Genomic DNA, 21305 nt, shown 5'->3' on the forward strand with positions numbered 1-21305 from the left:
CAAAAGTAGCAAAACACGGAAATGTAACTTATGAGCATTGATTGGTTACTTGAATTACAGCCCCCAACTCCCCCTTGTTGCTATGCTGATATTTAGCTAAACATCTTGCAACCTTTTTACTGATCAAGGTCACAGGTTCCTTGTAGAAGCGCTTATGTTTCCGGCACCATGTTTGTGGTTAGCTACAAACGAGACATATGTGGTTAGATGTATCATAGCTCTATGCTTGACTAAATAGGTGTGAGAGACAGATGAACTTGTGGTTTGGCATTTTCCATTTCCTTGTTCTGTTTTAACTAATACACACGTTGTCTTTATGCCTCATCTTTATGTCCTGCCTTCACTTTATGTCCTGTCTCACTTTATGTCCTGCCTTATTTTAGCAACTGGGTTGTTTGTGTTGGCTTGGTATATTATGTAAAGTTGGAAAATGGCTTAATTCTCTAATGTGGTCACACATTACTGTGAATGTAGCTGATGCCTCCACCTGGTGGGCCCTTGCAAGCCAAACCTAATGATCACTGACCTGTTAGAAAAACTCAAGTGGATCTAATAGCTTCCATATTTCCCACATCCCCTCCCAAATCCCTTGAAAACAGTCACAGGCCCCATTGCAATTAGGCTGGTAAAAATCACATGCACAAGATGAAAGGCACATTCCTATGCAGTAATTGTTTCTAATATATTGAGAGGATGCCAATCTGCCTGCTTAATTATCATATATAGGCAGTTGGCATCTTCAGATGAAGCAAACAAATACTGCAAGAGCGCAAATCAGAAAAGAAGCAAGAACAATATTTTGACTTTGGTATCAGTTAAAGATGGAAGTGAGCCAGTTCCTGATTGCTACAGGAATATGCTTTTTAATAGTCCAGTTCATAATGCTTCTTTGGACACGAAGGAAATTCCCACCTGGACCTGTGCCTTTGCCTCTCTTTGGAAGCCTCTGGAGAACTGGATGGAAGATCCACCAGGATGCCTTCAGGAAGGTATTTTTCTAAATAATCCTCACAAGGCAGCAGGTATATTTGGACAAGCATGGCAAAAACAACCAGGGTCCTGCAAGCAAGTATGATAAAAACTGGAAGCTGATGAATCTGTTGAGTCTGATGATTTGGAGAATGTAATTGGAGTTTTTAGATAAATGAAGGGCTTTTGAAGGAGTGGTGGAGATTAAGATCTGGAGAAATTTTTTAAAGGCATGTCTTCTTTGGTTTCAAAGGCATTTGTGAGTTGATTGCAATAGCAAGGGAGAGGGGAATAGGTGTCATTGTCATTGTCAGCGGCTCCTGTTCCATTGGACGGCCCTGGGGTTTCAGGTGTTGGATCCCTTCCGTTACCCCTCCAGTTGCGACCCCAGGTGTTGTGTCGGTTGCGGTTTCCAGCTCTCTCCTCCCTTAGTGAGCTCAGGGTTGTTTTCATCAAGTCAATAGCTTTTTCCAGAAACCGCTCTTCCTCACTGGCGTGCAGGGAGTTCTCCATCTCTTGTTTCCATTCCGGTTGGTGGTCGCTCCGTCTCAGGGTCACTTCTCCCGCAGCCTTTTCCCACTCACTTTTCCTTCCAATGCCCATCGACCACCGGGGTTTTCGTTCGTGCTGCTCCGCTGTTTCCTCCCAGGAGGAATATGACGCTTCACCTTCCCAATGTTTCTGGGAATTCGGCTGGGAGGAAGGCTCCTTCTCCGTGGGGCTTCCCTCCCTTCTTGCTTCATCGTCAGACATCATGTTTATTTGCAAAGTCCCCCGGTAAGGTTCCTCTTCCCAGGTTGACTTTCAAGTGCAAGTCCTGTCTAATGTCAGGACCCACCCCAAACCACGTCTTAGGAAGACAAAACTCTTGGAGCCAAATCTTAGTCCAAAAGGAATCTTTACTATGACATGCTTGGTTGTAGGAGGCGAGACAGGACTTAATATTTCCACGAAGTAAACCCTTATAAAGAGTTCCCGGTTTAACCCCCCTTAACCCCCATTTGGTCAGTCCCCCATCCTTTCTCTCGTATCATCCATCTCGTGGGAAAAAGGAACTTAGGACCCTTCATGTTTATTGCTGTCTTCCGTGACAAAAACCAGATGCTAGCCCCCCCTTTTGTTCCCCCAGTTCAAAAGGCTTCTCCTTTCCTTTGAAATGCCTATTGCCAGTTCAATACACATCTATTCTCTTCTCTTCGGGAGATGGCAGAATCCATGGAATAATGTTTGAAACATTCCATTTATGAATATGATATAAATGGATTCTGACAGTCATTTCAGGACTCAGGATTTTCTTTTTCTGGTCCATCATCTGCTTGTACACACATAATTAATATGTAAAGTTTCTATTTGTTTATCATTACCTCAAAGCAGTAATCAAGAGTAATCAGAATCGATTGATCGGTTAATACTTTTTTCAGCCCACAGTAATAGCTATCTTCCAAAGTATCTTCTTTTATGCCTTTTTTCTCAATGGCTGGGTTCACAGTTGTACGTTACTGGTGGGATCACCATTATACCAGATCATTTTGTTTGTTTTATCAGTACCTTTATCTTCCCTGTTTGTTTGTTTGTTTATCTGTGCTGCTGAATATGGAATGTCTTTTTTTTATTGAAAAGTTTTACAATACATTTTATCTTTAGCAAAACAAAACCCCTCCCAACCCCCTCCCCTCTCACCCCCTTCCCACTCCCCAACCCTCCCCAGCCCCTCCCTCCCTTTCCCCTCCCCCCCCGACTTCCCAGAGCTGAGTACAGGGTATAAAAATACAAACAATCATAATTTACCTTATGCAAACAATCCTAAACTATTAAAACTATCGCACTTTAACTCATATAGATAAACTCCAAACGTATAAATATCACATCAATAATTATTCAAATGCTAAACAATACTTCAGTCCCATATTTACTCCGTAGTATCTCTCTGTTGCAAATAGTCTTTCAGGTGCACTAAGGTCTTTACCATATCCTCGAAATTAAAAACTTTACAGTCCATTCTTCTATAATCGGTAGTTCTACCTTTTAACTAGAAATCTTACTGCCATAGTTAAATTCAACATCCACTTGATATCCACTGCAATAATGTCAATAATACCCAATAAAAACAATTACAGGCAAAACAATTTTACATCAATCATTAAAAACTATTCTTCTTTCCAACTGGGCTTTAAATTTCCATACTAAAACCAAGTTTATGCAATCTTTCCTTCTCCTGATATATTATACAGCTTCAAATACCATACATTACTTTCCAAACTTAAATTTTTTTATATAATCACATCATTCTTATATTTTCTTTACATGTTTCATTATTGCCCATAAAGATATTACAAGTTAGCTTTCATCTATAATTTTTCCCAAACTTGCACCAGAGCATATCACAAAGTATATACCTTGAACACATTATCCACCTTCTTATCACACCATAAATATACATGCCAACTAAATAGCAAAGCATAACCTACAAAATTTCAGTAAGCACTACTACAAATCTTCCCAATTAAGTTTTCATAATTATCTTAAAATTAAAACAACATAAAATATTACAACACATAGTTATTTTATAAGGGTGAAAAGTATATCCCCAAATATTTAGCCCTTCTAACAATTTCAATTCCCATAATCCTTATTACATTATTATCTCCTTCAGTTATGCAACTAAATCTTCAGGCTTGGCTCATTTGTCTAGAAGCCGCACGCCTCTTCCAATTTCTAGCCTCCTCCAGGGATACTGAAATTTGATCCACTCCTGTAGCTTTCTCCTCTGTCTGCATTATTCCTTCAACACCTTGTAGATTCTCTCTGTATCGTTGAGACTCTCTCTCACCTTTCTTCTTTGTAGATTCCAAAAGTGGTATGGGGGCTGCTTTTAAAACATTACTGTAAAAATCACGTGCCTGAATCACCGTGGTAAATCGGTGCCTCGTACCTTCATAAGTCACCACCATACCCGCTGGTATCTGCCATCTAAACTTGATATCATATTGTCTCAAATCTTGTGTCAGAACAGCAAATTCTTTCCTTTTTCTTAAAATTCTTGGAGGGATCTCTTTTAAGATCAAGACTTTTTGCTCAGCAATTACAAATTCAATGTTGTAGGAGGCTTGAATAACTTCATTTCTAATCACTCTCTTTGTAAAATAAACCACCACATCTCTAGGTAATTTCCTTTGTCTTGCGATCCACGAATTAACATGAAAAATTTTATCTATATCTTCCATTATTTCATCTGCTGGTCGCCCCAGCACCCCTTCCAGAGCCTCAGAAACCATTTTCTTCAAATTTTCTTTAGGATTTTCTTTTAAGCCTCTAATCCTTAAAGCAAACTCCATCTGATAATACTGTATCGAGGTCAAATCACAATCAATTTTCTCTACCACATTTTCAGTTTCTGTCATTTTTGCTTCCAGTCTAATATCATTTTGACTGAGATCTTCCACTCTTTCATCCAAATTCTCAATACATATAGCCATGCCTTGCAAAGCAGATAAAATGTCTGCTCTCATTTCTGTTAATTTCTCTGTAATCTTTTCATCCATAACCTTAGCTAGTTTTTCTGTTAACTTCTCCTCCAACTTTTTGTCCATTATCTCAGCAAATTGTTGCAATTGCTTTTCCATAGTCTCTTGCAGCACATTCTGCAAATCTTTAACTGTAAGGGCTGATGCAGATACGGGTGCAGGGGACAATAAAGCTTGCAATGAAGACTGCTGCACCAGAGCAGGAACTTTAGAAGATATAGCCGCCATTTTCACCCGCTATTGTTTGCTACGCACTTCCACTTACAAGCTCAGCAAAGTCCATTGAGTTAAAGATCAAAAGACCATCTTCACCTAAATCTCCTGTATCGCTTTGCCTGCGTCCTCGTTCTCCAAATTTCTTTCTTGCTAGCAGGGATGGTTGCGAACGCCCTGTTCTGCTCCAAAAAACCTGGAGCAGAGGCGCCTTGCAGTCCGGAGCATGCCCAGGCTTCGGGGGGGCTCAATCTTTCAGCTGCCAAAACTTTAAGTTCTGGCGGCCCCAGAGAGCTCTACCCCTACCTGGGCGCTCACCCCCTCCTCTTCTCCCGAGGAGGGGGCTTCCGAGCCACCGAAACAGCTGATCGGCGCTGTTTTTGGTGGCTCTATGGAGCCGCGAGGCTGACAGCCGAAGAATGGCTGCCTCCGGTGACGCCTTGCCATCCGGAAGAGTGTCTTGAATCCCATTGTGGGGGAGTATGGAGACAGCTTTGAAAAATATACCTAGCAGCCATTAGGAAAATATAAACTTAGCCCAGGAAAAACAGGAGAGGGTGAGGCAAATGCTCAAGATCATCCTGCCTTGAGTCTCTTTGGAATAAAAGGGAAAGAAGGAGAAACATGGTTAGGTTTTCTGATATTGTAGCTTATAGAGTAGACGTCTTTATTGGCCAAGTGTGACTGGACAAATAAGGAATTTGTCTCCGGTGCATAAGCTCTCAGTGTACATACAAGAAACAAGTAATAAATCATGATCATAATCATGAGAGGGACCTTGGAGTCCTAGTGGATGATCACATGACTATGAGCCAGCAGTGTGCAGCACCAGCCAAAAAAAGCTAATGCACTCCTGTGTTGTATAAATAGAGGGATAGAATCAAGATCACATGAGATTTTAGTACTGCTTTATAAAAACCTAGTAAGATCACACCTGGAATACTGCAGTCAATTTCGGTCACCATATCACAAAAAAGATGTTGAGACCTTGGAAAAAGTTCAGAGAAGAGCAACTAAAATGATCAAAGGCCGGGAGTCTAAAACATGTGAAGAATGGCTGCAAGACTTGGGTTTAGCTAGTCTAAAGAAAAGAAGAAACAGAGGCGACATGATAGCAGAATTCCAGTATTTAAGGGGCTGCCACAAAGACGAGGGTGTCGAACTATTCTCCAAAGGACCAGAAGGCAAGACAAGAAACAATGATTGGAAACTAACCAAAGAGAGAAGCAACCTGGAATTAAGGAGGAACTTCCTGACAGTGAGGACAATTAACCAGTGGAACAGCTTGCCTTCAGAAATCATGGGCACTCCATCACCGGAGGTTTTTAAGAAGAAGCTAGACAGTCACTTGTCTGAAATCGTATAGGTTCTCCTGCTCGAGCATGGGGCTGGACTAGAAGACCTCCAAGGTCCCTTCTAGCACTATTCTATTCATCAAATAGAACCATCATAAATCGTAAGACACAGCACTCAGTGATAGATATAGGATACTAATCAATCAATATAATAAGATACTAAATAAAAGCAATCAACACAAATCATGAGATGCAAACAACAAAGTTATAGTCATAAGAAGCTAAGGAAATAGGTAAAAGGAAAGATGAGAATAGTAATACAGCCCTACTACCATGTCCCCCCCCAAAAAAAAGCCCAGGTCTTATATTTATTTTAGGCTCAAAAAAACCATTAGAGCTTATTTTGGGGAAGTGTTTTATTTTTTTCTATGGCCTACATACGGCACAAGCCTCCCATGATGGCCAACCTGACCCTGGGTGAGCCGAATTTCTTACAGGGAGAGGCTGCACGTTGCAGGAGGATGACTGCAAAGGGTTAAGTAAATCACTGCAGCTGTTAATAACTCAGTTGTTAAGTGAATCTGGCTTCCCCATTGACTTTGCTTGTCAGAAGGTTGCAAAAAGTGATCACATGACCCTGGGACACTGCAACCGTCACAAGTACATGCCAGTTGCCAAGTGTTCAAATTTTGACCACATGACCACAGGGATGCTGCAGTGTCGTAAGTGAGAAAAACAGTCATAAGTCACTTTTTTCAGAGCTATTGTACCTTTGAGTGGTCACTTATGAATGGTTGTAAATTGAGAACTACCTGTAATCAAATGGTCTGCCCGGCAAAATTCTAAACTATAGGAATTAACTAAGTCTAGCTTATTATGCTAATGCATTTTCTCCTTCATCGTCACTTGACCTGGTTAAACATTTTGTGTGAATTTAAAGCTTGCAACCAGACCTCCTTCCTTGCTTCAGTTGAGTTGACTTCAGCTTTGCTCTGGCAGAGATTACGTGCAGAATCAGCATGACTCTGTGTGTGTGTGTGTGTGTGTGTGTGTGTGTGTGTGTGTCCAGGTGGATGTTGTTTATAAAAGATTCTCAGCTCTTTCCTCACCACTTTCTTCTTCCCTGCAATCTCTCCACTTCAGTTAGCTGCTCTGTGGGGACATGGACATGGTAGATGTGACTTTTCAAGAGGCAGGGCTAGGGATGAAGCCCTCAATGGCTGTGGAACCTGTTTGCTCAGCCCAAGTTAGGTTCTTTCTCAATCCTGATATTTACCAATAGATTTCTTGACCGCACCTCTCATATTTTGCAAACTGCCTTAGTGAGGAATGCTCTGATGAGCAGAGTTTTCATCAGATGTTGTCTATCTGTACACCTCCCAAGGTCACTCGAGTTTCTAAATACAGGTGGTATCATGATTCCGATAGATGAGACCAGTAAAAAGAACTCTTAAGGCAAAAAGGTTTCCTTAAAGAGCATATTTATTTGGCTACATAATATCGGCATGTTCAAAAGTGAACCCAAGACTGAACACCCCCCCCAAGGTTACAAAGTTGCAAGTGAAAGTTCCCACCCCTGTAGTATGTCATAAATCACGTTCCCCAATTAACTACTCATGTGGTAAAAAGGTAAAGGTAAAGGTTCCCCCGCACATGCATGCTAGTCGTTTTCGACTCTAGGGGCCGGTGCTCATCTCCGTTTCAAAGCCGAAGAGCCAGCGCTTGTCCGAGGACGTCTCCGTGGTCATGTGGCCGGCATGACTAGATGCCAAAGGCGCACGGAACGCTGTTACCTTCCCACCGCAGTGGTCCCTATTTTTCTACTTGCATTTTTATGTGCTTTCGAACTGCTAGGTTGGCAGAAGCTGGGACGAGTAACAGGCGCTCACTCTGCTACACGGCACTCGGGATTCGACCTGCCAAACTGCCGACCTTCTGATCGACCTCAGCGTCCTAACGCACTGAGCCACCGTGTCCCATGTGGGCTTTCTAGCAAAAATACCACCCGCCAAAATACAGCTAGCAATGATCTTGGTTCCCACAAAACAATGTATTGTTATGGCTAAGACAAGAACACTCATTTTCCTCCTTCCAAATCAGTGGCAACCGAAAATGAAATAAAAATGGCTTCAGCTGATTTCATTGCAGAGTTGACATTCGGATCCTCTAGAAGAAAGAGAAATACTGCAATTTAGAAAGAATTAAAATTAGGAGTTTCCTCAAGGCTTATTTGGATGTTTATTGAAAAACCTGCACATCAACCTTTCAGCTTTTACATCAGTACTTTTCACCCAAGTGGCCTCTGATAAGGGGTAGTATACCTTCCATTGCACTAAATACTTTATTATTATAGATTTATTATATTATAGAATAGAGCTGGAAGGGACCTTGGAGGTCTCTTGGAGGAGAACCTCACCATCTCAGACAGGTGATTGTCTAGTTTCTTAATAATAATAATAATAATAATAATAATAATAATAATAATAATAATAATAATATAAAGTTGGAAGGGACCTTGGAGGTCATCTAGTCCAACCCCCTGCTCAGGCAGGAAACCCTATACCATTTCAGGCAAATGGCTGTCCAGTCTCTTCTTAAAAACCTCCAGTGTTGGAGCATTCACCACCTCTGGAGGCAGGTTGTTCCACTGGTTAATTGTTCTAACTGTCAGGAAGTTTCTCCTTAGTTCTAGGTTGCTTCTCTCCTTGACTAGTTTCCATCCGTTGCTTCTTGTCCTGCTTTCAGGTGCTTTGGAGAATAGCTTGACTCCCTCTTCTTTGTGGTAGCCCCTGAGATATTGGAACACTGCTATCATGTCACCCCTCACCCTTCTCTTCATTAAACTACACATGCCCAATTCCAGCAACCGTTCCCTATATGTTTTAGCCTCCAGCCCCCTAATCATCTTGGTTGCTCTTCTCTGTACCCTTTCTAGAGTCTCGACATCTTTTTTACATCGTGGTGACCAAAACTGGATGCAGTATTCCAGGTGTGGCCTTACCAAAGCATTCACTTGATCTTGATTCTATCCCTCTGTTAATGCAGCCTAGCACTGTGTTGGCTTTTTTGGCAGCTGCAGCACACTGCTGGCTCATATTGAAGTGATTGTCTACTAAGACTCCGAGATCCCTCTCACAGTTACTACTATTGAGCCAGGTACCACCTATACTATACCTATGCATTTGATTTTTCCTGCCTAAATGTAGAACCTTACTTTTTTCACCATTGAATTTCATTTTATTAGATAGTGCCCAGTAATGATCTCCAGTGATGGAGCGCCCATGATTTCTGGGGGTAAACTGTTCCACTGGTTGATTGTCCTCACTGTCAGGAAGTTTCTCCTTAAATCCAGGTTGCTTCTCTCCTTGATCAGTTTCCAACCATTGTTTCTCATCCTTCCCTCCCATGCTTTGGTGAACAATCTGGCCCCCTCTGCCTTGTGGAAGCCCCTCAGATACTGGAACACTACTATCGTATCTGCCCTATTTCTTCTTTTCTTTAGACTAGCCAAACCCAAGTCCCGCAGCCCTTCTTTGTATGTTTTAGCCTCTAGGCTTTAGTTGCTCTTCTCTGATTTTTTTCTAAACTCTCAACATCTTTTTTGTGATATGGTGACTGTTATGTGCTCCTGGTTACTTTCCTTCCTGACCAAAGGCAATCTCGCCTGACCAATAACCAGCCAAGACACAGTGAAGGCCTTTTAGTTTTATTTATTGCAATAAGCGGGGAGAGAAGCTTTCAAAGCTTGGTTCTCTTCCAAGTTCTAACCCAAAATATGGGCTTCATTATACCGGGATGTCCCGGCTGCACATCCCTCCTGTTTCCCCATTGGCTGAGGTACTATGAGGTTACACTCTTTCCGTCCACTTCTTACACATTTCCTACTGACATATTCAGTCATATTCACATATACAATAATCATGACAAAAATTAGACATTTAAATGGATATTTTGAACTCTGTGGATATTTATGTCCCCCTTTAAGAACAATAGGTAATTTCCTGTTTTTCAATTTAGTATACCTTTCAGTATAATCTGAAAACTTGGTTATTTGATCTTTCTGGCCTGGACTGAGGGGTTTTTAATTTAACTTTAAATTTTAAATTTTAATTTGTTTTAATTGTGGGCTAGTCTTAATTTAATTCTATTTTAATTGTATTTATTTGTATTGTTTTAATTCGCCCTGTAAACCACCCTGAGTCCTTCGGGAATAGGGCGGTATATAAAATCAATCAATCAATCAATCAATCAATCAAATAAATAAACCAAATAAATAAATAAATAAATAAATAAATAAATAAATAAATAAATAAATAAATATCTTATTCAGCTCATTTTCCTGTTTTTCAATTCAGCATGCCTTTCCTGGCTAGCCATTTCCTCTTACAGCTGTGTGTTTTTTTATAGTTTGTCTTCTTCCTTTTCACACTCTAAGACTCAGCTAATTTTTGCCTACGTGTTTTATCTTACTTCCTTCTTTTATCTTATCTTTTCCTAATTTCCATCAATTGTACTTGTTTTTCTATTCAGTTAGTTTCCATTGTGCTGTAGTTTTAACTGTCTCTAAAGATTCATCATATTGATACATATTTATCAATCCTCCCTGTATTTCTGTATACTCTGATGAATCTTCATTTTTGGCTATATTGGATAACATACATTGAATCTGTACGTCTTCTCCAGAGATGCTTTTCACTACTGACCCCAGTGTTTTGGTGCAAAATGATATACAGCAGGGTAAACATTGGATACAAACACAACACATAATACCTATCACAACTATAAACACTAATCCTATATATATTTGTTTTAACCATCCAAAATTAGGAAGCCAATTTGTTAACCAACTCCAATGACCACACATATTTTCATACTTTTGTTCAGTAGCTTTGGCCACGTTCCTAATTCCTTTTGCAATGTCCACCACTGCTTCATTATTATTATCTATCTGTAAACAGGTGGAGCAGTGGGCTAATGCCTCCTTCAGTAACACCAGCTGCCTGCAATTAGTGCAGGTTCGCGTCCCACCAGGCTCAAGGTTGACTCAGCCTTCCATCCTTCCGAGGTAGGTAAAATGAGGACCCAGATTGTTGGGGGCAATAAGCTGACTTTGTAATAATGCTGCTTGGGGGGCCCCGAAAGCCCTAATAAGCAGGCATATACATAGAATGAAGGCTACTGCTAAGCTTGTAAGCCGCCCTGAGTCTTCAGAGAAGGGCGGGATATAAATGGGATTAAAAAAAAACACAGTATAATTAAATTTTCCAAATACTCCTCCTTCAGAAGCTAATATGTAATCTAAGGCCATTCTATTTTGAATTACAGCTTCTCTGATTTGTCCTACTTCAGTAGCCAGTAATTCTAGAGCTGTAGCTGTTCGATTAGCTATTACTTCTACCACAGCTTGTAATCGTATCATTCCATTGGTCAAAGTATATACCCCTCTATGTATATCCCCCTATGGTCCACCAATTCCAGTTTACTGGTTGTAATTCTTTTATTATTCTATCTGTGGACCATACACCCTTCCAATTCTGTTCTGGGGCTTTAGCTATATCCCTCTTTTCCCTATATTTTTCACACCAGGGAATTTGTATTTCATTATCCTTTTCATTTTCTAATAAAAAGAATTCAGATATCACAACCCCCTGGATAGCAGATTCCAGTCCAGTCTGGGGGCAATGCTCAATATTCTCTTGAGCCACATATCCAGGATTGACCTTTTCTTACTGGCTGTCCCTTAGGAAAAGGTCCCTTCCAATTGCCATCCCATCCAACTGGTGCTATAGTCATACATTGTCCTCCATGTGGCAAGGCATAGCCCACAAGGTTGTTCCTACACATCTATATACTTTCCCTTCTTTTGTACATTTATCTGTAGGCCATTTATAAATGTTCTAATATTCAGTGAATCCTGCGATTATGTTCCATTTATATGTCTCCAACCCCAGGTCCATTCTGTTAACTGTTTTACTATCCCTTCCTTATTCTGCTTTCTGCATAAACATCCCAGTCTTAACCTATTTGCTGCATAAGAACATTATTTTTAGTGTATGTTTTTTTTAAGTTGAGTACAGTTTACAGGGCCTGTTGTAAGTGGAATCTTGTCATATGTTTGAGTCCAAACACACTGACTTTTCCCCCACATTTGATGTCCCTTACTTCTATTTAAACAAAAGAAGCCAGTTGGAACATTATTTAACTCCCACATATGTCGATTAGTATCAGTCCAATTGCTAGCATAATCCTCAGAGTCAGGGAGAAGAAAACGTGGCCTCAAAGGCACTGCACTCATAGGCCATTGAGCTATCAAAGGCCTACCACACACCCAACATTTAGTTAAATTGAACACCTTCTGCACTTCTGCAAATTCCACAAACAAATTTTTTCCTTCATTTCCCAGGCTGCTCTGGTGTGTTATCTTCAGGAATATTAGAATTAGAATACGCCCCCTCATGATTATTACACAGTATCTTACACCCGTAAATTGATCCAAAATCACAACAATAATAACAATAACATCAATCACACTAGCAATTACAAAGGTGACACATCCACCACCTCATTCTTACAATTTGCAAATCTACTTTTCCAGTTTCTAATGGTGTGACTTCTGTCTCAGTTACTGGTTTTACTTGTAACAAACCACTTTTACTTTTCTCATGAGTCACCACCAACACTTTTGTTGTTCGTCTGGGGTCCCCTGGGATTCTAATAGAGATGTTTGAAATAGATGGGAATTCTGTTCCACCACCCATTCAAGTTCTTTTACATGTGGCTTTCAGTCCTTGTCCTGGAATAACCGTCCAACCTCTTTCAGGTCCACTCACCAACCCTTTTCAGCCGTCTGGATGGCAGATTCAGTAGTCAGTAACACTAGGTAAGATAAGATAAGGTAAGTCATTTTTTTACTGTGGGCACAATGGCGCACATCAAAAATGAAATTTAGTTGCCCGCTCTCAAAGTGAGACACATACATGACACACACCCCAAACATACTACATACAACATATGTATAGACCTACACCCCTATATATACATATACGTATACATATACATATACATATACATATACATATACATATACATATACATATACATATACATATACATATACATATACATATACATATACATATACATATACATATACATATAAATAATAATAATAATAATAATAATAATAATAATAATAATAATAATAATAATAATAATAATAATAATAATAATAATAAGTTGGAAGGGACCTTGGAGGTCATCTAGTCCAACCCCCTGCTAATGCAGGAAACCCTATACCATTTCAGACAAATGGCTGGCCAGTCTCTTCTTAAAAACTTCCAGTGTTGGAGCATTCAACGCTTCTGGAGGCAGGTTGTTCCACTGGTTAATTGTTCTAACTGTCAGGAAGTTTCTCCTTAGTTCTAGGTTGCTTCTCTCCTTGACTAGTTTCCATCCGTTGCTTCTTGTCCTGCTTTCAGGTGCTTTGGAGAATAGCTTGACTCCCTCTTCTTTGTGGCAGCCCCTGAGATATTGGAACACTGCTATCACCCCTCACCCTTCTCTTCATTAAACTACACATACCCAATTCCAGCAACCGTTCCCTATATGTTTTAGCCTCCAGTCCCCCAATCATCTTTGTTGCTCTTCTCTGGAGTCTCAACCTCTTTTTTACATCGTGGTGACCAAAACTGGATGCAGTATTCCAGTACATATACATATACATATACATATACATATACATATACATATACATATACATATACATATACATATACATATACATATACATATACATATACATATACATATACATATACATATACATCATATACATATACATATACATATACATATACATATACATATACATATACATATACATATACATATACATAAAATATTAAATACTGTCCAACTTGAATATATAACAGAAGGCCCTTCTCAGCTTGGTTGCAAAGGTTCCTCCTTCCATTTACGAATCAGCACCCACTGTCCTGGCTGGATCTTATGGACTGGAAATTCCAAAGGAGCTGTTTGTGCCACCAAGGCTTCCCGTTAAAGAGAAGAGAGAGACCCCAGTACTTGTTCCACATATTTTTTTTTAATAAACAGATCGGCTATTTCAGGTAGAATGCCCCCACCTTCTATCTTTGGCAATGGCAATCCAAACATCAATTCATAAGGCGATAATCCTACATTGGCCCTTGGTTTAGTTCTAATCCTAAATAAGGCCAATGGTAATACTTTGGTCCAGGGCATCCTGGTTTCCAATATTAATTTCTTTAATTGATTTTTCAAAGTTTGGTTTGATTTCTCTACTTTTCCAGAGCTAGAAGGGTGCCAGCCTGTGTGGTGTTCCCACCTAATCCTCAAAGAGTCCATTATTATTTGTAATACCTTTGCAGTGAAATGAGTCCCTCTATCACTGTCGAATGCTTCCACAATACCATATCTTGGAAGTATTTGTTCCAAAGTAACTTTGCCCACTGCATTAGCTGTGGCAGAGGTGGTAGGAAATGCTTCTGCCCACCCAGTCAAATGATCGACCGACACAAGTAGATATTTTAATTTCCCTATCTGAGGCACTTCAGTAAAATCTATCTGCACATACCGAAAGGGTCTAATAGCTATTGGTCTCCCTCCTTTGGGGCCCTTCACACTCTGATGTTTGTTAACCTTTATACATATTAAACATCCCTCTGTGGCCCTTTGGGCTATCCCATAAGTTCCAAGGGTAGCATAGGATTTCAAGTACGTCTCTACCAGCGCTTTAGTTCCCCAATGACTCCCCTCATGTAATTTTTGGATCCCCATTCTTGCAGTACCTTGTGATAACCAGGCCCTCCCATCTGGTAATTTCCATTGTTTATCCAGTTTGTCATAGCTAGATCCTAATTCTTGAATTCTTTCTAATTCTCTCTGAGTGAAGACTTGTTCTTCTTTGGGATCTTCCAACACAGGTATTAAGGTACAAAGTTTTGCTTCTTTTGCTGCCTTTTTAGCTTCCTCATCAGCCAAGCGATTCCCTCTTATTTCAGGCAACAGCCCCCTCTGGTGTCCTTTTACATAGATGACAGCCAGTTTAAGGGGCCAGTCTAGCTTTTCCAAAAAAGGGGACGTGGTGGCTCAGTGGGTTAGGACACTGAGCTTGTCGATCAGAAGGTCGGCAGTTTGGCGGGTCGAATCCCGAGTGCCGCGTAACAGAGTGAGCACCTGTTACTCGCCCCAGCTTCTGCCAACCTAGCAGTTCGAAAGCACGTAAAATGCAAGTAGAAAAATAGGGACCACTATGGTGGGAAGGTAACAGCGTTCCGTGCGCCTTTGGCATCTAATCATGCCGGCCACATGACCACGGAGACGTCCTCGGACAAGTGATGGCTCTTCGGCTTTGAAACGGAGATGAGCACCGGCCCCTAGAGTCGGAAACGACTAGCACGCATGTGTGGGGGAACCTTACCTTACCTTACCTAGCTTTTCCATAACATCTTCTACTAGTTTTTCATGGATAAGCGCCTTTTCCCTGCTAGTTATCAATCCCTTCTCTTTCCATATTCTCCCAAAGATTCATCTTATTGATACATATTTATCAGTGACTAAAATTGGCTGCAGTATTCCAGGTGTGGTCTTACTTTGTTGTTAGTTGTGAAGTCGTGTCCGACCCATCGCGACCCTATGGACAACGTTCCTCCAGACCTTCCTGTCCTCTACCATCTTCTGGAGTCCATTCAAGCTCACGCCTACTGCTTCAGTGACTCCATCCAGCCACCTCATTCTCTGTCGTCCCCTTCTTCTATTGCCCTCGATCTTTCCCAGCATTGGGCTCTTCTCCAGTGAATCCTTCCTTCTCATTAGGTGGCCAAAGTATTTGAGTTTTAGCTTCAGGATCTGGCCTTCTAAAGAGCAGTCAGGGTTGATCTCCTCTAGGACTGACCGGTTTGATCGCCTTGCAGTCCAAGGAACTCGCAGGAGTCTTCTCCAGCACCATAGTTCAAAGGCTTCAATTCTTTGGCGCTCAGCCTTATGGTCCAACTTTCACTGCCATACATTGCAACTGGGAAGACCATAGCCTTGACTATACGCACTTTTGTTGACAGGGTGATGTCTCTGCTTTTTAGTGTGCTGTCTAGATTTGCCATGGCTTTCCTCCCAAGGAGCAAGCGTCTTTTAATTTCTTGGCTGCAGTCCCCATCTGCGGTGATCTTGGAGTGCAGGAAAAATAAAATCTGTCACTACCTCCATTTCTTCCCCATTTATTTGCCAGGAATTGAGAGGGCCAGATGCCATGATGCCACCCTCTAATCAGTAATATGATATCCCCTCTAATAAATCAAAACCCTAGTTTCTTTCAGGCTTACTCGGGCTTTCTGCCTTTGCCAACTAACCTTCCATGTCAATACTTTTGAATAATCAAAGTTCTCCCTCTATTATTATATATATTATTTGAAATAAGAAAGACCATTTGGTTATAGTTTTTTTGGAAGAACTAGCCCATTTATATTCATTAGATCACCTCCCTATTACTCCAATTTCCCACAATTGTCCTGATAGGTTTATCTTCCATTCAATCTGTTCTTCTTCCTTTTCCTCATTTTTTTTCTGATTTATGTAAAAAGTCATTTCCATTTTCAATGTTGTCACTCCCTTTTCTGATTTTTCCATTGGCTGGATCTGTTGGTCAATTAGATCCTCTGTCTTAGTATTTAGTTGATCCACTTCTGTTATTTTCTGCATTGTTAGTTCTTTGGTTGTAGTCAAGATCTGGGTTTGTATATCTAAGCTGGCATCTTGTTCCTTTATGTTGCATCTTATTTTGTCACAAGCTGAAAGAATGGTTTCATGTATTGATTTCAACATAGAAAGGAATTTTTCCTGATCTTCAGCCATATTCTCTTGATAATGTGTTAAGTTGAAGACTTTAAAATCAAACATTAAAAATAGTTTTTTGTTTTTTATAACTGGGTATGGGACATCTATTTCATGTGTTGTAGGTAGTCTTTATAGTGGAAATTGTTTGCCAAGTAAGAATTTATAGTCCAAAGTATTCCATCATCTGGTGTAATAACAGATGCTTCTCATGTAAAGAAATAGGAAAGCAATTCCCCACATATAAGTCTGAAAATAAGTAAAGGTTTGCATTCATAGTTCAAACAGGCCAGATATGCTGCCCTGAAGTTCCGTCTTTACAGCTGAGTTTTTCATAGGTGGTATCTGTCAAGATCAAAAGAGTTTTTTTCTAGAGTCTGGGCTTCAAGCCAAGTCTCTTTTAGGCAATAACAAGTTGTAATACCATAGGTAAAGGTAAAGGTAAAGGTTCCTCCGCACATGCGTGCTAGTCGTTTCTGACTCTAGGGGCCGGTGCTCATCTCCGTTTCAAAGACGAAGAGCCAGCATTTGTCCGAGGACGTCTCCGTGGTCATGTGGCCGGCATGACTAGACGCCAAAGGTGCACGGAATGCTGTTACCTTCCCACCGTAGTGGTCCCTATTTTTCTACTTGCATTTTTACGTGCTTTCGAACTGCTAGGTTGGCAGAAGCTGGGACGAGTAACAGGCGCTCACTCTGTTATGCGGCACTCGGAATTCGACCCACCAAACTGCCGACCTTCTGATCGACAAGCTTATTTTCCCCCTCAATTTTTCTTTTACAGTATTTCATTCTTTTTATTTTGCTCTTTTCTACTTTTTTTATTTTTCCCTCTCTATTCTTTTATTTTTATTTGTATTAATTTCATCTGTAATGTTTAATAAATTAGTTTTAAACAAAGAAATTAACAACCACAGATATCTGAAATGCCACAATATTTTTTCACACAATGTTTATCTCTTTCCCTGCCCTGACTTTGTTGACCCCATATATAGCTTACAGACACTTACGGGAACATCTTCACCATTTGGATAGGACACACACCAGTGGTTGTGTTAACCGGATTCACAACTGTGAAAAATGGATTAATTGAACAGTCCGAAGCATTGTGTGGGCGACCAATATTTCCTTTTTTACAAATTCTGGGAAATGGAAAGGGTAAGTAGACAGAAAATTTGTGCGTGTTCCTTTCAGTCATTTTATTTTGTGATAGGTCTTTATTTTTTATTGCCACCAAGATAGCACGAGAGTGACTTTATGTGAATGTTTAATGATATTTGGTGAAAGATTAGGCTGGGTTCAATGGTTTGGGGAGATAAGGATTTTGATGATGGATAGGTCAAACAGCTTTGGAATCCAGGTCTCAGATCTCGCTTTAAACCAACCATTGCTGAGATTCATTATGATGTTGTGGTTAAAGCGTTTGAAAAGGACCTGGGATATCCAGATTCTCACCTATCCTCAGCCACTGAATCTCACTGGGTGATTTTGGGCCAATCACTCTCCGCCCAACCTACCTTACATGCTTGTTGCTATGGGGAAAAATGGAGGAGATGGTGTGACATACACCAGAGGTCCCCAACCTTTTGGGCACCAGGGACCGGTTCCGTGGAGAGAGGCTTTTCTGCAGACCAGACTGTGCATGGTTTTGTGTGCTGCTTGCATCCCATGGATAGGGACATGGTGGCTCAGTGGGTTAGGACGCTGAGCTTGTCGATCAGAAGGTCGGCAGTTTGGCAGGTCGAAAAATGGAGTGCCGTGTAACAGAGTGAGCGCCTGTTACGCGTCCCAGCTTCTGCCAACCTAGCAGTTCGAAAGCACGTAAAAATGCAAGTAGAAAAATAGGGACCACTACGGTGGGAAGGTAACAACGTTCCGTGTGCCTTTGGCATCTAGTCATGCCAGCCACATGACCATGGAGACGTCCTCGGACAAGCGCTGGCTCTTCGGCTTTGAAACGGAGATGAGCACCGGCCCCTAGAGTCGGAAACGACTAGCATTCATGTGCGGGGAAAACTTTACCTTTACCTTTTACCTGCACCCCATGGATGGGGCTTCGCTTGTTTGTGCAGACCAGTTGCTGGCATCCCACAGCCCAGTACTGGTCCATAGACCAGGGGGTTGGGGACCCCTGATGTACACAACCATATTTTTCTCAGCGTTGAAGAAACTTCTTGGATGAGAAGCAAAATGTATCCAAAAGAAAAACGAGAAAGTCCACTTGTCTTATGAAATGGCACCTTTGGGTTAACTATGACCCGGATGACTGAGAATCTCTGTAGACACAACCATATTTCCCAAATGTAAGATGGAAATATATCTCTAATAAAAATGATACATTGTAGTAAAGCGTATTAATGGTTCTTATGTGTTGTAGGCATTATGTTTTCCAATGGAGAAATTTGGAAGAAGCAGAGACAGTTTGGAAATTCTACGCTCCAGAAATTGGGACAAATGAAAAACGGTTTGGAACATCATATACAAGAGGAGGCTTGTCAGCTTGTGAAGAGTTTTGCCCAGACCAAGGGTATGTAGCTGAGGGCTAAAAGGTTAGGGAGACAATGTCAGACCCGCCACGACTTAAACTTCTAAGTAAGAACGATCCTTGGCTCCATGCAATGGAAAAGGTATAGCTTTATTAGAAGTCTATCGCAGTCAAGCATAGCCAATACTGAGAATTGCACGCCAAAATCCCCAAGTTAAACTTCTTCCCTGAATTGCCTCCTGTTGCTGATTCTCCCATAACCAGTCAGGTTTAGGCAGTATGTTTTCTGAACAATCAATTCAAACGTAGGTTGATATGCAGCTGCCTTCTTCTCCCAGCCGGGTGACCTTGAAGCAGCGTCTCAGGGAGATACGGCAGTTACTTTCATTTTCCCCAAGCACACCCTCCCTCATTCATCCTTCCCAGAGTTCATGGCAAACTGTCACCACATGGCAGCGAAGCACAAACAAGCGTAAGGTGGCAGCTGACAGGCAGTCTTTCTCTGGCTGACCTGTCTCCTGTTTCTTTATTTAGCAATGGCAGGCATTTTGCTTTACAGAATATTCTTTCCTCCTATCGGCTTTGTGGTGTTTGTAACAAGTCTGTTAACTTCTGGGTACAGGTCAACCATTGGATCCTTTGCCACCCATCATGCATTCAGCCTCCAAAATAATCCACACAGCAGTTTTTGGACAACCTGTTCTCACAGAGGATGACACTTTCCAAAAGCTTGTTGAACACATACATAATATTACAAAATGCAGAGGCACTTTTGGAGAGATGGTAAGTTAAAAAAAAAGTAAATAAAAGCTTTTCTTTCCTATTACTGCATTGGAATGCATTGCCTTATAATTTCCTGGAATACTTTATTGATCTACCTTGTCCAATGCTATCTGTATAAACAGATGTAAATATGTCTTACAATGCAGAGGGAAAAATCATACAGAATACAGAATAACAGAGATGGAAGGGATCTTGGAGGTCTTTTAGTCCAACCCCTTGCTCAATCAGGAGACCCTATACAAGACCCTAAGTGGCTATCCAGTCTCTTCCTAAAAGCCTCCAATGTTGGAGCATCCACAACTTCTGAAGGCAAGCAGTTCCACTGGTTTATTTGTTCTAACTCCTTAATTCTAGATTGCTTCTCTCCTTGATTAATTTCCATCTGTGGCTTCTTGTCCTACCTTCAAGTGCTTTGAAGAATAGGTTGACTCCTTTCTTCTTTGTGGCAGCCTGTCAGATATTGGAACACTGATATCATGTCAGCCCTGGTCATTTTTTCACTAGACTAGACATATCCAATTCCTTTCTTCATATATTTTAGCCTTCAGCCCCACCCCAAATCATCTTTGTTGCTCTTCTCTGCACTCTTTCCAAAGTCTCAACGTCTTTTTTATATTGTGGTGATGAAAATTGGATGCAGTATTCCAAGTGTGGTCCAACTAAGGCCTTCAGTTTTGGTCACCATGATGTAAAAAAGAGGTTGAGACTCCAGAGAAGAGCAACAAAGATGATTAGAGGCCTGGAGGCTAAAACATATAAGGAACGGCTGCTGGAATTGGGTATGTCTAGTTTAATGAAGAGAAGGACGAGGGGGGACATGATAGCAGTCTTCCAATATCAGGGGCTGCCACAAAGAAGAGGCAGTCAAACTGTTCTCCAAAGCACCAGAAGGTAGGACAAGAAGCAACGGATGGAAACTAATCAAGGAGAGAAGCAACCTAGAACTAAGGATAAATTTCCTGGCATTAGAACAATTAACCAGTGGAACAACCTGCCTCCAGAAGTTGTAAATGCTCCAACACTGGAAGTTTTTAAGAAGAGACTGGACAGCCATTTGTCTGAAATGGTATAGGGTTGGACTAGATGACCTCCAAGGTCCTTCCAACATTATTATTATTATTATTATTATTATTATTATTATTATTATTATTATTATTATTATTGTTGTTGTTG

At 40.8% G+C, this 21305-nt stretch overlaps 1 protein-coding gene across 1 annotated transcript in view; it reads left to right on the plus strand.

Annotated features, from left to right (window-relative positions):
• Positions 1–821: 821 nt before the first annotated feature.
• Positions 822–21305, plus strand: part of LOC308668400 (cytochrome P450 2J6-like) — a gene marked incomplete at its 5' end in the record, with an annotated part of 40840 nt that continues 20356 nt past the window's right edge. Inside the window, 4 exons of the mRNA XM_081328278.1 lie at positions 822–989; positions 17860–18022; positions 19242–19391; positions 19972–20132. Coding sequence (XP_081184404.1) covers positions 822–989; positions 17860–18022; positions 19242–19391; positions 19972–20132 — 642 coding nt within the window. The remainder of the gene's footprint in view (positions 990–17859; positions 18023–19241; positions 19392–19971; positions 20133–21305) is intronic.

The sequence above is a fragment of the Vipera berus genome (assembly GCF_964194415.1).
Source record: "Vipera berus genome assembly, chromosome: 5".
NCBI classification, from domain to species: Eukaryota; Metazoa; Chordata; class Lepidosauria; order Squamata; family Viperidae; genus Vipera; species Vipera berus.